The 16,332-nt window shown below is 35.4% G+C and overlaps 1 protein-coding gene across 1 annotated transcript in view; it reads left to right on the top strand.

Annotated features, from left to right (window-relative positions):
• LOC110030849 (MACPF domain-containing protein At4g24290) overlaps window positions 1-8,739 on the top strand; it is a 37,446-nt gene extending 28,707 nt beyond the window's left edge. The window contains exons 5-8 of the mRNA XM_020733790.1: window positions 1,888-1,956; window positions 2,045-2,231; window positions 6,711-6,877; window positions 7,869-8,739. Of these exons, the coding sequence (XP_020589449.1) occupies window positions 1,888-1,956; window positions 2,045-2,231; window positions 6,711-6,877; window positions 7,869-8,552 (1,107 nt within the window). The 3' untranslated portion in view covers window positions 8,553-8,739. The remainder of the gene's footprint in view (window positions 1-1,887; window positions 1,957-2,044; window positions 2,232-6,710; window positions 6,878-7,868) is intronic.
• The last annotated feature ends 7,593 nt before the right edge of the window (window positions 8,740-16,332 follow it).

The following is a 16,332-nucleotide window of genomic DNA, read 5'->3' as shown; positions in this document are numbered from 1 at the left end:
GCATTCCTCTAGTGGCAAAATTACTATCGTTATCGTTTATGTCGACGATGTTGTGCTCACATGCGATGATTTACTAGCATTGGAGTCTATGAAAGACATTCTTGCTATTTCATTTGAAATGACAATCAGATCATACTCTCTTCTTTCGGCATGCCTCCAGCGGCATAATTTTTATCTTTATCGTCTATCTTTATCGTCTATGTCCACGATGTTGTGCTCACATATGATGATTTACTAGTATTGGAGTCTCTGAAAAACATTCTTGTTATTTTATTTGAAATGAAGGACGTAGATCGCTTTGATACTTCTTAGGCATGGAAGTAGCTCGGTCATCTTGCGGTATTTGCCTCAGTGCAAATATATGCTTGATCTATTAACATAGAATAACATTCTCCTATGCAAATCAATGGTGGTTTCAATGGATCTTAATGAGAAATTAGTTGATGATCCCAATCGACTCTGGTGAATAAGAGTCACTACCAACATCTTGTGGGGAAATTCATTTACCTCAAGCTTACTCGCCCCGACATTTGCCATGTAGTATGTATTGCGAGTCAATTCATGTATGATCCCTATGACCATCTTAGAGCTATTCATAGGATCCTTCACTCGTTAAAAGACACACCAAACTCATGTTTGTTTTTTTTTCACGTCACACATTTCGTTTTATTGTTGTTTATATAGACACGGATTAGGCTGGGTTTGTCCTTGTTCGGCGATCAATCTCAGGGTATTGCTCTTCATGTGGGGAATTTTTGTCACGTGGAAAACAAAAACCTGTCGGTTGTACCTCGTAGCAGTGCTGAAGCTGAGCTTCGCTCCATGTCCTTGGATATCTGTGAAGCTCTTTGGTTATGCATCATGCTACGTGAATTATGTCTGTTTGTCTGTGCTCCTCATGAGTTGTTTTGTGATAATAAAGTTGTCATTAGCATTTCCCATAATCCAGTCGGGCATGATCGCACAAAGCATGTATAGATTGACTGACAGTTCATTAAGAAAAAACTCGATTCAGGGGAGATCTGTATTTCATTTGTCTCATTCAATGGTCAATTAGCAGATATCCTTACAAAAAATCTTTCTCGGTTGTTATTTGACGTCTTCAAATCCAAGTTGAACATGATAGATATCTAAACTTCAACTTGAGGGGGGCTATTAGAATTATTGGCCTAATTGATGTTGGAGTTATTATTAGCATTTATTTGCTTTCTTTATTTTCTTCCATTCTCATATTTATCTATTTCTGAGTTTATGCCTTTCCTTCTATTCGGGTCTTGTAATTTGTCTTTACATACCTTTTCCTATCGATGAAAGAATAAAGCTCTAGCCTCAAAAGTTTACAATATTATATATATATATATATATAGTGCTAATAATGAGCTAAATTCGATCGAACAAAGGTCTTTATATGTTCGGGTCATTAAAAAATCAAGCTCAAAATATCTATTTATATTCGGCTTGCTTAATGGATGAACTGTACATGGACCTTTTTAATGAGCTGAACAAAAACTATTCACAAACAAGGTATCTAACAACCCTAGGTGCATTTGCGCACCATTTTACAATTGTGTATGCTTTTTTATTTTCTTAACTTCTAACAGTTAAATTGGGCTAACAATAAAGTTGCGAACTTCGGTATTAGATAGATTGGCTTTGCATCGGAATTAGGGCTTTTCAAGGATGTATTTTTTATCACTTTTATATTTTTCTTCCAATTGATTGGCAATATGTCTCATTTCAGCTTCATGTCTCATGCGTAAAGCTGATAAATATTCCGTGTCATCAACCTATAAAATAATGTATGTTATAACCTATCTAGCCTTAGTTGGGAATTGTATTTGAATTACAATATAGTGGCTCATTAATTTAAGGAAGAATTTATTGCAGTTTGAAGCTAAAGAACAACGACTAAGATTTGCAAGCTCAAGTCCATCATGTTCTTATGCAACAAAGGAGGTACAATTGGCATATAAAGCATTATCTTACTGATCTGTAGCTAGAAGTCTGTCTTGTCGGTTGATATGCCTGAATTGTTTTTCTTCAGGACATCATGAGAATTTTTAAAAGGAGAGGGGGGAATGATAGCAAGGACTTACCTCATCATGAATGGTTGAACACTGTTCAATATGAACCAGATGTTATATCAATGTCATTTATTCCAATCACTTCTCTCTTGAATGGAGTTCCTGGCAGTGGTTTCTTGAGCCATGCCATCAATCTATACTTGCGCTGTAAGTATGAAATTGCACTTTCCTTTCGCCGTGGTATTGATATTTTTCAGATTTTCTGTGAATTTTGACATTATCACAAACATTATTTTTTGGCGCGGCTAAAACTTGCAAAAGCTAATGAAAATTTAACATGCTATCATCTAACATCTGAAACCGGAAAGTTCTATTTATTTTTTTTCCGTATTGTTTGGTTTGTTGAAAAAGTAATACAATATAAAATGAATGTAATGCAGAAATAATGTATTGTATTTGAAATACTTTTACAGTTATTTGATTCACTCTACAATAAATATAGGATTTTGTATTTTTTTTGTTTGGTTTGAAGTTAACTGAAAACAATGTATTTCAAATTGTATAAAGGATTATTTGCTGGTGGCGAGCAACATTTGATAGTGGTGAACAATAATTGAGGTTGGTGGCTGGCAGAGTTTGGCGCGGAAAGCTATTGGCGGCGACCTACCGATACCATTTTACATTAATAACATTTTAAATCTCAAATTCGGCCCAATCGGCCGTATTCTAAATTCAACCAAAATGAATTAAGGTGTAAACTTCAAATTCATTCATTTTTATATTATATTTATAATTTTTCGCACTAAATACTTAATTTTTTAAAATCACCACAAAAGAATTACACTACACTAAACTTTCTCTCAACCAAAAACACCTAAGAAGGAGCCCAAGTTCTTGTGCTTGAAGTCTCCGTGTCACAAGAAAATCAAGGCAGTTCACGGAAGAGTGAATGTAGCGGTTGTATAGGCTTTATATTTAAGTGCATATTGAGTTGGCGAGAATAATGAAATTTAGTTTGAAGTAATTTATGAGTATGTGTAAAAGTAATAATTTTTTTAGAAAATGAATATAAGAAATGGAAGAATAATGAAGCGATGACAATGTAAAAGTAATTTAAATTTATAACATATTATATGAAACATTTTCTTCAAATCAGAAAAAAAGTTCTAAAAAAGTGAAATAAATTGAATCCAACTGTTGAAACATAAAGAAAGAAAAATAGTGTCGACTTAGGACAATGTTAGAAAGTTTTATTACCATCGAGTTGACCAGGATGATGATTGTGAAAAATAATCAGCAATAGATTTATCTTAAGTTCTGTTTTAAGAAATTGTACAATTATGATGGAAGCAAATGCTAAAGGTTATTTTATGTGTGAAGGTGAAATGAGATAAAAAAAAAAAGTGTGGATAGTAGCAACAACTGATAGTGTTTGGAGATTTTTTGGATGGAGGCAGTTGCAATTATGAAATGCCTATCGGTGCTTAAAAAGTTTAAAAAATGCTAAAGTAAATTAAAAAAGAATCTTATCTATAGTTTTTAGAGGAATATGAACATAAATTGAAGTGAAATAGAAAGAGAGACCTGCTTCCCCGGGAATACTTGTATGGCGGAATTTAGGGAATTATAAAAGCTTTACACATACATATGTATGTATGTATATATGTCTATATGTATTTGTGTGTGTGTGCTTGTCTCTTTTGTATATATGTATGCCTATATGTATGTAATGTATACCTATACATCTGCTAATTACAGACACACCAAGTGCAATCTGATATGATTCAGGAATTAACAAGGCTCATACTTTTCTTAGAAACTTTTTCTGTTACCTTGAACACTTGTAGCAATAGCTCCACTCAACAATGTGCAATAACTAGTGGTGTAAATGAACCGAACTTAAGCGAGCCCAATATTTGTTTGTGTTCACCTTATTCAAAATTTTTTTGGCGCAAAGTAAGCTCGCGTTCGAAATAAATAGTAAATATCATGTCCGTATTTGGCTTGATTTGAATTTGTTTGTTTGTCTCAACTTTTGTTCGGCTTGAAATAATAATTTTTTGAAATTTAATAAATCAAAATAACATTATTAAACTCCAGAAATTAATTTTTTATTTTAAAACCCATCGAAAGAGAGGAATAATACCCAAGATCTCCTATTTTCGCAGCTGTGACCCACATGCAGCTGAAAGTTTTCAACTCATTATGCTTCATTTTAACATTTAAACCGCATTGATAAAGCTTTTCTTCCCTAGGTGGGATTAAAAGCAGAGCAAACGAGGCAGGGGGAGGCGGGGTGAGGAGGCATTTTCTAATAGAAATTTTCTAGGGGCATTTACATACATGTTACCCCATTCATATGTATTCATGAATCTCCCTGCTGCTGTTTTAGAAATTTACGGTCTGATGATCAGCTAACCTCAAGCGTTCAGACTTTTTCTTCCGCGGCATGGTACTATAGATTTTTTTTAATATGAGGTGCTAGTTAATTTAATTGATAAGTACTTTATAAATTATAATCAAGATCTTGAATCAAATTTTGCTTCTTTAAATGTCTATGAGCTTTGACTTCCACATTTCCGAAAAACGTTGTTTTTTATTTGTTTGAAAAAAAATTTTTGTTTCATTTTCTATATATTTTCTTTTCTATGAAAAAAAAAAGTTTTTTTTTATTTTTTTTAACTAACTATTTAGTCTGTTTATTTACAGTTAATTATAACTGATAATGATCTTATGTTACAAATTTTAAAATATCTTATAATAATATTAGATTTTGTTATGAAATTGATATTCAAATTAAAATGTGTCATAATATTCTTATGTAACATTGTGGTAAATTTTATGAAAGAGGTTATTGTTGTTAAATTAAGAAAACAAAGGTAACTGATACAATCTTTGATTAATTATTCTCTTTAATGTTTTAAATGTACTTTTTCTTTATGGTCAGATGATCATCATTGGGAGTAGACATTTAATTACTTTTCACTATTTGATTGAATAAATCAGTGAGTGATGCTTGATTTTTTTCTTTCGGCTACGTGCGTGTTTGGAATGCTGCTAGGACCAATGTTGTACAAGCCAATTCTTATGTATTTACATATCTAAAACCTTTTTTTTTTTTTTACATTTATACAAACCAAATCTTTGATATGAGACCAAAGATACCACTATTTTAACTTTTAAAATGTGAAGTGCACATTTTCATGGCTAGATAAGGCGACATGTATAAACATTGAAGTTTAGGCGTTATATGTATAAATACAACATAAAATTTAAAAATTAATAAAATTTAATATTTTTTTTAAATACAACATAAAAATTTATGATAGAAAAATATTATTTATTTATTATTTAATTATTCATAAAAATCCTATTTGACTCAATTTGCTTAAAGAACGAATCGAACAAAAGCTACTTAGCGAGTCGGGCACGAGCTGTTTGAGAACGACAAGCTTTTTGACAGCCCTAGCAATAGCATACATATAGGTATATGAAAATTACTTGTGCTTGTATGGACTTTTATTAGTGGCAAGGGATGCATGAAGGTAGACACACTTCATGCACTTATGGTGCATGAGCTAGAAATTCACAGAACCAAATCAAATGCATAAGCATCATACCAAATTAGAATTTGCAATATAATAACTTATTTTCATGTACAATGAATAATGGGAATATGATCTTAATGAAATTTGTTAATAATGCCGCTCCAGTTTATGAGACGTGGTTAATAAGACGTGGGATCCATATGCTAGAGCTTTTTCTTGTCAAATTTCAAGAAGTCCTCAAAGTGCTTTGAAAAAGCCTTTCTAAGCCTTCTAGTAGATTATTTTCTTCCAAAACTCCAGCAATTGGTTCATCATTGCAATGGTGATTAGTGGGATTCTTTGCGCACCATTGCCATAACAATATGAACAAAACCAAGTAGTTTTAACCAGCACATTTCTGCAATAAACCTTTGTCATTGTTCTAGTGTGGAAAAGTTGTTGAAAAATAAATTCCAAGTTATTTAATCAGAGGGGAGGGGGGGGGGGGGGGGCAAATACAGCCACTCTCCAAAATATCTTATGCATCAAGTTAGGCATTTTTTATGGGATCCCTTGGGTCTCCTCTCTTCTAGTTGTTTGTTGGTTCATTCATAATTTGTTGGCCTTCTTGGCGTTTTATTAGGCTTCTTCTTCTTATCTATCAATTTTTGCATTTACTTCTGTTGTACTCTTTCCAATAAATAATAATTATACTTATGTTGAGTTAAAAAAAAAGAAAAACTGTTAAGAAAATATTCAGATTTTGAGTGCTTTGTATTGTACTGATTATACAGTATGTATGATTGCGTGTCATCCATGTCTATGTTCGATCTATTGCATTCTTAAATTGATAATGATATAAAAAATCAGCACAGGTTGTATGCATGGTGCATGAAGATGCACTAAAAAGATGCTATTAACATTCAGATTATTTTAAATATTCTAATTACAGTGAACATATGCATGTTATATTTTTCTATCAAATGGAAATACTTGGGGTAATATCAGAAAAAAAACTGTTAGGGGTGATGAGCAGCTGATGTAAGAAAAATTTTACTAGTTCTGTCTTGATGATAGTTGTTGTAGCTGGATTTTTTTTTTTTTACATTACTCATTTACATTATTTTTTATGATTTTTAAATTCTGTCATTTCTTACAGATAAACCACCAATAGAAGAACTTCATCAGTTTCTGGAGTTTCAATTGCCAAGACAGTGGGCACCTGTATTCAGTGATCTTCCCCTGGGTCCTCAACGGAAGCAACCAAGTAGTGCATCATTGCAGTTTAAATTCATGGGTCCGAAGCTTTATGTCAATACTAGTGTGGTAATTATTTATTTTTGTTTGTTTATTTAATCTTTGATGGTTTGGTCACATTAAAAGTCGACCATCTGATGATCAGATTAGGAGAGTTGATGTTTTAGATTCAACTTATGTTAAGAAAAGCAGAGGTAGACCTAGGAAGACTTGGACTTATTATATAAAAAATGATCTCAATTTATTAGAACTAAATGAAAATATGACACTAAATAAGATGCAATGGAGAAAAAGGATTCATGTAACTGACTCCACGTAATGGGATTAAGACTTTGTTGGTGTTGTTGTATTTCATCTTCGCAGAATCACTCTACAACAATAAATTTATCAGCCTGCAGCATAGTAGCTCTATCCTGCTTTTCCGGTTAAGTTTGTGAAAAGTTAGGGTAATGCTACAACTCCCTGACAAGATTCTCAATGAAATCGATTGAACCATTTATCGTCTAATGAAGTATATTGGAACAATACTTAAATATACGGACCAATCAGCAGTTCGAATCATTTGTAAGTTATGTACTATATTGGAACATTACTTATTCTCCCTTGAATTAATTTGGGATTGTTAGAAATCAGTTACCTTAAGACTCGAATCACCAATTTTAATAAAAAATAAGGAAAATCTACCTACTTAGCACACAATTCCAATGTATTTACATATCTCACATCTAAACTTTCATATTTACATACTTTGCAGTTCCAACTTTTTGGTGTCAACAAAAAGCCGAAAATTTTATATCATCAAAATCATACATATTTATAATTCTAACACCCAGCCTATAAATTTGAACTTTCAAATCAATGCATTTGGCCAAACCATTGAGGATTTAACAAAAGTGAAAAATAGATGCTGGAGTCTTGCATGAATATTGAGATTTGGGTCATAATTTAATGACCGGAGATTTGGAGCTTATTAACTTTAGATTAGCTAATCCTTAAGTATATATATGAAATTGCTTTGCTTATTCATTTATGATATCTAGTACGCATTTCCCTTAAACAGGTTGATGTTGGAAAGCGGCCAATCACAGGCCTCCGACTCTTCCTTGAAGGAAAAAGATGCAACAGATTAGCCATTCACCTCCAGCACCTCTCCTCTCTTCCCCGTATCTTCCATCTCCAAGACAACCCTAGCAGCACCTACTCTCATGAAACAAACGAACGGAAATTCTACGAACCTCTTCAACAGCGCCATTTTTCCCATGTCTGTACCGCGCCTATCGAAGCAGACGACGATAACTCAATCGTCACAGGAGCTCAATTACACGTTGGCAACTATGGCCTCAAAAAGGTACTCTTTCTTCGCCTTCAATTTTCGTCGGTATCAAATGTTTCCCTTCTCAGAACTCCGGAATGGGAAGGATCGCCCGGTTTGACTCACAAGTCTGGACTTATATCCACCCTGATAAGCACCCACTTCACAACCGCATTTCAGAAGCCGTCCCCTCGTCCCGCCGAAGTAAACATAAACTCTGCGGTTTACCCCGGCGGACCTCCAGTTCCGGTTCAGGCTCCGAAATTGCTTAGATATATTGACACGACGGAGATGGTGAGAGGACCCCAAGATTCGCCAGGTTATTGGGTGGTTTCGGGAGCTAAGTTGAATGTGGAGAGAGGTAAAATCTCTCTGCGTGTTAAGTACTCACTCTTGACAGCATTGTTGCCGGATGATGATGAAGTATTGTAGGTATAGTAATGAAAATGAGGATTGATTATTGCAATTTATTTGGGTAAAAGGATGGAATGGAGGAAAGTGATGGATTGAATGGAAGGTTGGATGTATATATTATATTTTTTGCTTTTGATTTGTAACTTTAATAGATGTTACAGTGCTAGTGATGTCATAGTTATCTTTTCTTAATGTTTTGGAAATATTCATCTGTTTTTGGAGTGCCTGATGGGTTTTTTGTTTAGCTGTATGCCTGTGCTGATTTTGGGTGAGTATAGCTAAATGGTCTTTAAGTTGAGTAGACTGGCAAGTTTGAGGAGTTGACTATTTTATTGTTTTGACTTTAGGATCTGTCTTGTTACCTACATTAGTGGTGTAAGGTGAATCAATTGCATTGCATTTCAAAATTTTATATTTTAGTTAATTTAAAACGGAATGCAATGTAAAATTTTGGCGGATTTATAATTTCTTGCAATTTAAAATTGGTGCATTTCAAATTTGCTAACCTGGAGCGTTTTTAAATACATTGCAAATTATAGCCTGTTGCAGCCATCGTCGCTCGCCATCGGTTGTCGTCCGTTATCTTTTGCTGCCAGTTGTTGTAGTTCGTCCCCATTGTAGCAGAAGCTAGCTGCATGGTGCCACACTTAGCTAACAATTTTCGCTCGCCGGCACTATTGTTGTCAGTTGGCAGCCCACAGTCATCGCTACCAGCTGGAGGCGACACAGACATGCCCATTGCCACCACCCATCACCGTTCACCCGTTGTAGCTATTGTCGGTATTGTCGAGCAAGTTTTATGTTAATTTTGTTTTTCTTTAGACTAATAATAAGAATATAGATTGTTGCATTTATTATACATCAAATCTAACAACTTAAAGTATTTGAAATACATTATATTTTATTTCTATTGTATTTCTTTTTCAGTAATATAAACAACCTCATAATCAATGTATTTGAAGAAGGTTTGACCTAGTTTTGATTGATTTTTCAAGATTTTTGAATGTACATACATACTATTAGGCCATAATGAGGGATATACCTTAAAAAAAAACTATTGAATAACAAGGATGTAAAATTTCAATTGGCACTCTCAAAATTTTTAAAGTTTGGAAATTTACATAAATGATCATGCAAAGTATTGTGTAGGCAAAATAAATGTAAATGTTGACATTTCTTTTGTTGGTGTAATTATGGTTTTTTTAACTGTTATGATTAAGATTTCTCTTAAGGATTAGTATTTATGATTAATTATATTATTAATGTGATGTAGAGTCTTTTTTTTTTAATTTTGAATGCATTAATTATAAGCCTATATGTGCACCCTTATAGGCAAGGATTTGATCCCATGATTTTTTGTGGTGAGAGTCAAAAGCTCACAACTTGTACACTAATGTTGTGTAAGGGACACTTTTGATTAAGAATAACAAATTATCATTTGGTAGGCACAAGTTGGTTAGCATTTTGCAAGGAGAAGATAGTATAAAATCTTATTACTCTAGTGTTGGTTAACTTGATGGATCTTTTTTTGTTAATGATGCTTTTTAGATGTATTTTTGGAGTTTTATTATAATGATTTGGCTTCTCAAATATTCTAAGTAAAAATATGTGGTGGAGGTATGCATACAATAAAATTGTTTAAATGTTCATTTTAAACTTAAAAAGCCTTGATTAGTGCTGTTAAATGTATTTTTGTAGAAGTGGGGCGTATTAGGTTGAATTGATCCATTTCAAAATTGGCTCAAAGCAACGATGTGGTTAACTTTGTCTGCTAAAATAAATTTGAGGTCATGAACTGAAAGCATCTTAAAGAACCTAGCGATGGATGTGAAAGTAAATATAATGCATCCCAAACTTATTATAAGCTCAATGTGCTATTATGGGAGAGTGCATCTCAACAGATGGCATAAGTCATTTATGACTTATTCACAACTAAAAGTTAAAATGAAATTAAATGAAAAAAAAAGACTACAAAGCACAATGACAAAATTATGGCCACCCTTTATTATTTTTTAGTCAAGTGGAGGGAGCTTGTGTTTATGGAATGAATAATAATAAACTTGTACAAGAAAATAAAATTTTTACTTCCTACATTATATTGGAAAAGTGGGTTTTAATTTTAGAATTTAGATTTTATTATAATATTTTTTAGATCTAAAATTTATTTGCTGAATATTGCTCTAAAACACTCTCAAAATACATATAAGTAGCCCTTAACATAAGTTTAAAAAAATCCTAAATTTTAGTTAAATTAATTAGTTATTGCCCTTGTAATCATTAATTGTTGGGTTTATTTGGGACTATTAAAACCTTTGATTTACACATAATAGAATCAATTGATGTGCATATCAAGCTATTCTAGGTTAAGGAATGTATATAATGATATTTCATAAATATGATAGAGTATTTATGGAATTATAACTTTGTAATCTTAAATAGGAAGTGCCAAAAATGTATGACGTTGTCTGTAATGAACTTAGCTAGAAATGGATAGTTAGAAACTGATCACAATGCCTCATTGGGCATGAGATTATTGAGGGTAATCTGGGAGTGGTCCCCCCCCCCCCCCCCCTTACTAGAGAGGTCATACATGAGGCTGCTCTTGTCGCGATGGCTCTCGTCGGGGCATCCCCTTCTACCAAGAAGCAGGCGGTTGGTGGTAATGCATAGTAGCATGTGTCTGTTTCTCCCGACAGCCAGGTAGTCTTATTTTCTCGAGGATTTCTTATCCCTCATAAGTGGACTTACCTAACAGTTCCAGGGATACTACTGTGGTTCTAGCTGCTGTCCCAGCTTCTGTTGCCACAGGTTTGTTGAGGCTTCCCTTGTTTCCAAGATGATCAAAAGGGCTCAAAGAACTCATAACAAGCTGTCATGGTCCCAATAACAGGATTCAATCCATGTCCCTACACCTATTGTGATTCCAGTTAAGGGAAAATCTTAGATTCCCCTAGTTGAGAATATGTTATGTTCTTTCTTGTTACGAGGACCATGTTTTTGACATGATTACCAGGAAGCACGCCCTCCTCGAGACACAGGCCATCTTAAGTCTGTTATCAAAATTAACTGCACCGCCACGAGCCTTCTGACGAGGAAGACTGTGATAGTAGTTTCCTCCCTGAGAGGAAAGTGTCCCATTTCTAGGAAAAAGTTCCTTGTGCGAATTTTTGAAATATCCGAGCAAGTTATGAAGGAGCTCCTCCACTTCCCTCACCCTCGAGGTCCACATAGTACGAGACATAGGTTTGACCGCAGTTCGCTGCAAGGCCAGAGTACTTACCATCCAACATACAAGTTGTTGAGCCCGACCAAGAATTACAAGGGGTTCCAAACATAGCGCTTGAGGATGATGTACCAAATTTTGCTTCCATTTCTAGTACTAGTTCTTTGCAGCAGCTTTGTCTGCACCACTTGTTGGAACCTCTTCTGATAAGTTAAATAAAAAAGAAAAATATGTTGGCTTATTACTCTTCTTTCTAAAGTAGAAATAAGATAGATGTTTCTTTTGCTCAGAAGGAGAGACCCAGGGCATACCCCCATTGATACCCTCTTACTTATTAAAAAATAATGTATATAAGAAAGGACTATCGCCCAATCTTGCCCAAGAGGCAGTGGGTCTGTATTACTCTTGCCATTGTACCTCTTGTAGCTCCAGCTCTGACTTCAAAGGTTGTAGATTTGATCATGGAGGAAGTCATCCTTTCTGTTGATCACATCTTGGAGCCATATGGGGCTAATCCCGAGGATGAGCCCGAGTTCGATCTTGTGGATGACTTGTGTGAGGATCCTTCTGATATACCGGAGGATCTCCTCAAAGAGGATGAACTCCTTCGTGGGGAATTACATGACTTTGAGATAGAAACTCGCCATGCCATGAAGGTGACCACTCTTGGTCAGAGATCTATTGTTTACAACCCTGTTCTTAATCTCAACGAGGTCTAACATCAAGATTTCGTAGAGGTTCAAGATGTCTGATTGATCAAGGGGACCAAACAAAGGATCAACTTATCACTCTCATTCAGAGCCAAATATCCCTTCTTACTATCCATGTGGCCTCTCTTCTGGTTGATTAGGATGGGTCCGACGCAGGCAGAGATACGTTCAATAGTACTCGTCGTATCACCTGTGCTGACAAGGCACAACCACAAGTCATCCTCAGACCCTACTCAGCCAGAGCAAACTATCTCTAATTCGCGCCTATAATCATGAGTGGACGCAAAGTTTAAGGCTGCTTTGGTAGCTCAACAGAACAAATCCATCATGAAGAAAGATAAACCTTACCTCAAGTCGTATGAGTACATTTTGTGCCTTCCAAGGTTTGTCTCCCCTCATTTCAAGAGGTATGATGAAATCAGTAATCCTCAATAACATAAAACACAGTTTAGAGCACATTGTTGCAACATCGGCAACAATGACACATTATTGCTCTGCTTGCTCTTAACTAGCTTATCTGATTAAGTCTTGGAGTGTTACGTCGATCTGTCAAACGGTACTCTCTAAACATTTGCTATGTTGGAGAACACATTCGTTAAGCGTTTCACCGACGAACACCACCAGGTCACCATGAGTGATTTGATGTAGCCCAGCAGAATTTGAATATAAAGTGTGAGCCTCTTCTTCAAGAAGAGCATGTAGTCATGTTTTTCGTTAGATGAATACTCTTTTTTTATCTCTTTTCAAATGGACCATCAGATTGTCTTGAGATTCGTGTAGACCATTTTTGGGTGTACATATTAAGTTACCCAATTTTCTTGCTTCTTCATAGCGACAAATGTGATAAGGACAAAAAAATTTTAATGTAATAAATCAAATCTTAATAGTTATAATATAATACAATAAATAAACTCCCTAGAATTTCGTGCTTGTTACACTTATATATAGAGCATAAGGGGCAATTCTATCATCTCGAGTTTGTTATTCCTTGCATTTGTTCAATTTTTGTGGGAAACATCCGAGGGATGTCGAATGTCCCCCAGAAACTTAACCAACTATTTGGAAGAAGTGGAGGTTGCCCTGGCCCAGTGGGATGAAAATCCTTGTGTGATGCTGGAGGAAATGCAGAGGGAGGCAGTCAATCATTATCAAGAGGTTACAAAACTCCGAAAAAATGTGTTTGTTTTGAGGGTCCATTCTAAAGCTAAATGAGTAACTGGTTTAAGCTCAGTGGTCAGATGTTGTATAAAAGATTTGTTAAGAGAGATTTGGTGTTGGTTAAGGTGCCCGATGACCAATTTGTAAAATATTTTTTGTAGGATTAGGATCCGAATGTAATTATATTTTTAATAAATAAAATATTTTATTTTTTATCAATTTTGATTTTCGCGTTGACATTATATTTTCTCTCGAAATCCTCGCACAACGTTTCTTCTTCTATTGAATTCCTATAAATAGGGGTTGAAGGGCTCATTGATGTGTATTATATCTTCTCTTTTTTAATTTTATCGCTCGATTTTTTTATTTTTGTTTGGCTTTATCTACTCGTTCTCCTCTTTAGCGAACTCCTCAAACCTTTAGTCTGGTGGTTGCGGCCAAGCGTTCTATATCATCTCCATCTAAGGCTGCTTGTGTATCAGAAGTCGTGATCTTCAACCCGGACATCAAGCTAATAGCCTCTCACCCAGATGAGAGGGTGGCTGGAAGGTATGGGATTTATCCGGACCAGTTTAGGTATGGGTTGTGATTGCCCTTATGCCATGAACTCAAGACCATTTTTAATTGGTAGAGGGTTATTCTTGCACAAATCAAGTTGAATTCCATCCTTGTTATAATGACTTACATTATGTTCTGCCAGCGAAAGGGAATCTCATGGTTGACCGGTCTATTCAGCCACATGTTCTCCTTCCGCATAGAGTCAAACAGACACGTCCAATATGACGCTCAGTTCCAATTTTCCAACCTGAAGAACAAAGTTAAGGACTGGAAATACAAATTTTTCATAGCCTCGTCATTTGAGACTTGGGGGTGTAAGGACTGTTCCAATCGGTGAGACCTTTCAAAAGAAGAAAGGTAAAACTCTTGGATTGAGGGGGCTGCATTAAGGGTGAATTGCTCTCAGTTCTTCAGTATACCGACTCGGTTACAATGAATCGAGTCCTGTTTTTGAGATTTTTTGGTGGATGACAAAGGACTTGTGGGCTGCCTCTGATGCTACTGAAGTCAAGAAAAGGAAGTCATCGCTTGGACTGCCTGGAAGAAAGTCAAAGCTGAGGCCAAGGCAAGAGAAGCCTCTGAACAGGAAGTGGCGGCGACTAGAGGGAGGCCGACTAAGACTGTCGGCTAAGTAGTTGGTCCAATAGGTGAAGATTTATTTTCTATTTATGTAATCACAGTAGGTAAACGAAATATCATTGTGAGAAAGTGTGTGACCCATGCTAACTTTGGCACAAATCTCTTGGATGCAGCTTCTTTTAGTGGTCGAGAAGCTGGGAAGCCATCTAAACACCTCAAGAAGGGTGTTGATGAAGAGGAATCTTCCAAGGAGGTTGCAAGGGCCTAGCCGACTGTGTCTCTCCAAGATGCTTCATTCATTCAAATTATCTGATAGGAGTGAGGTCAATCGAGTTGCCTCTCCTCCACAGACTGAGTCTAAAACCAGTCCAGAGGTGGGATCTCTGGAAAGAGTGCAACACTGTGAGAGAAAGGAATCAGTCACAAAGTTGAATCCTCCTCACCCTCTGTCCTACCAAAAGAAGAGGAAGAGCTCCCCAGCCAGTCAACTTCCCTTTCAAGATTAAGAGAACAAGATTGGAGCTGCTTTGATGATTGATTCACAACTATTGACTAGTCAGTGGACTGGTATAGCAATTCACCATCTATTAAAGTCTACCCTTCCACCTTTCTGGAGTTTATATGGTCGTGTGTGTTTTCCAAGTCTCTTTGAAAGCTCGAGAGACAGGATCTGTACAAGAAGGCCAATTGGTACCATCTAAAGGTGTGGCGGGTTTCTTATCTTCAGTCGATTGCTCTAGATCGGGCTGAAATAAAGTGAGTTGTTGTTTCAGAAAGGGACGAGACCTCGACCATGCTTGTCAAGAAGTCAGAGAAGCAAGTTATGTTGCTTGAGAAGAAACTAGAAGCGATCGAGAAGGAGCTCTCCACCGTCTCAGATATTCTATAAATCGTCGAACAAGAGAACCATGAGCTAAAAGTGAATATGGCAATGATGAAGTGCAAGAAAGCGTTCTTTGAGTCGCTTCCTTTTCTAAGTGAGCAACTTCGGACTGACAGCATCACAACAATTGAATGAATCATTCAGTCGGACTTGGTTGACTAGAAAAATTTTAACTTAAAAGAATTCATTGTTCTCTACTCTAGTTCTAAGGGTTCATCTAAGAAAGACTCAGACGCTAAAGGTGAAATAAGGTCTTCTAATCAACTCTCTGACACTTGAAAACATTTTTTTTCTTTTTTGGGAGAAACTATTTGTAAAATTTATATAGATAGACTCTTTTCAAAACTTAAAAATTTTGTATATTTCCTTAAGTTTGAAATGAAATATATCCAGTCGGTCACTTTTCATACCTCTTACTGTTTTACCTTTATTGTTTTGCCTTTTACTATTAACTTGAAAGAATCCAATGTTCTCTACACCAGTTCTAAGGGACCTCTATGTAAGATTCGAACGCTATAGGTAAAAGAAGGTCTTCTAATCAGCTCCCTGGCACTTAGACATTTTATTATTTTTCAGGAGAAACTATTTGTAAAGTTTATATAGATAAACACTTTTGTAAACACAAAAATTGTGCATGTTTGTTTAATTTTGAAATGAAATAGATTTAGTCGGTCGCTTTTCATACCT

Source organism: Phalaenopsis equestris, unplaced genomic scaffold (assembly GCF_001263595.1).
Source record: "Phalaenopsis equestris unplaced genomic scaffold, ASM126359v1 Scaffold000761, whole genome shotgun sequence".
In the NCBI taxonomy this organism is placed as follows: Eukaryota; Viridiplantae; Streptophyta; class Magnoliopsida; order Asparagales; family Orchidaceae; genus Phalaenopsis; species Phalaenopsis equestris.
This window is presented reverse-complemented; position numbering and strand designations above follow the sequence as displayed.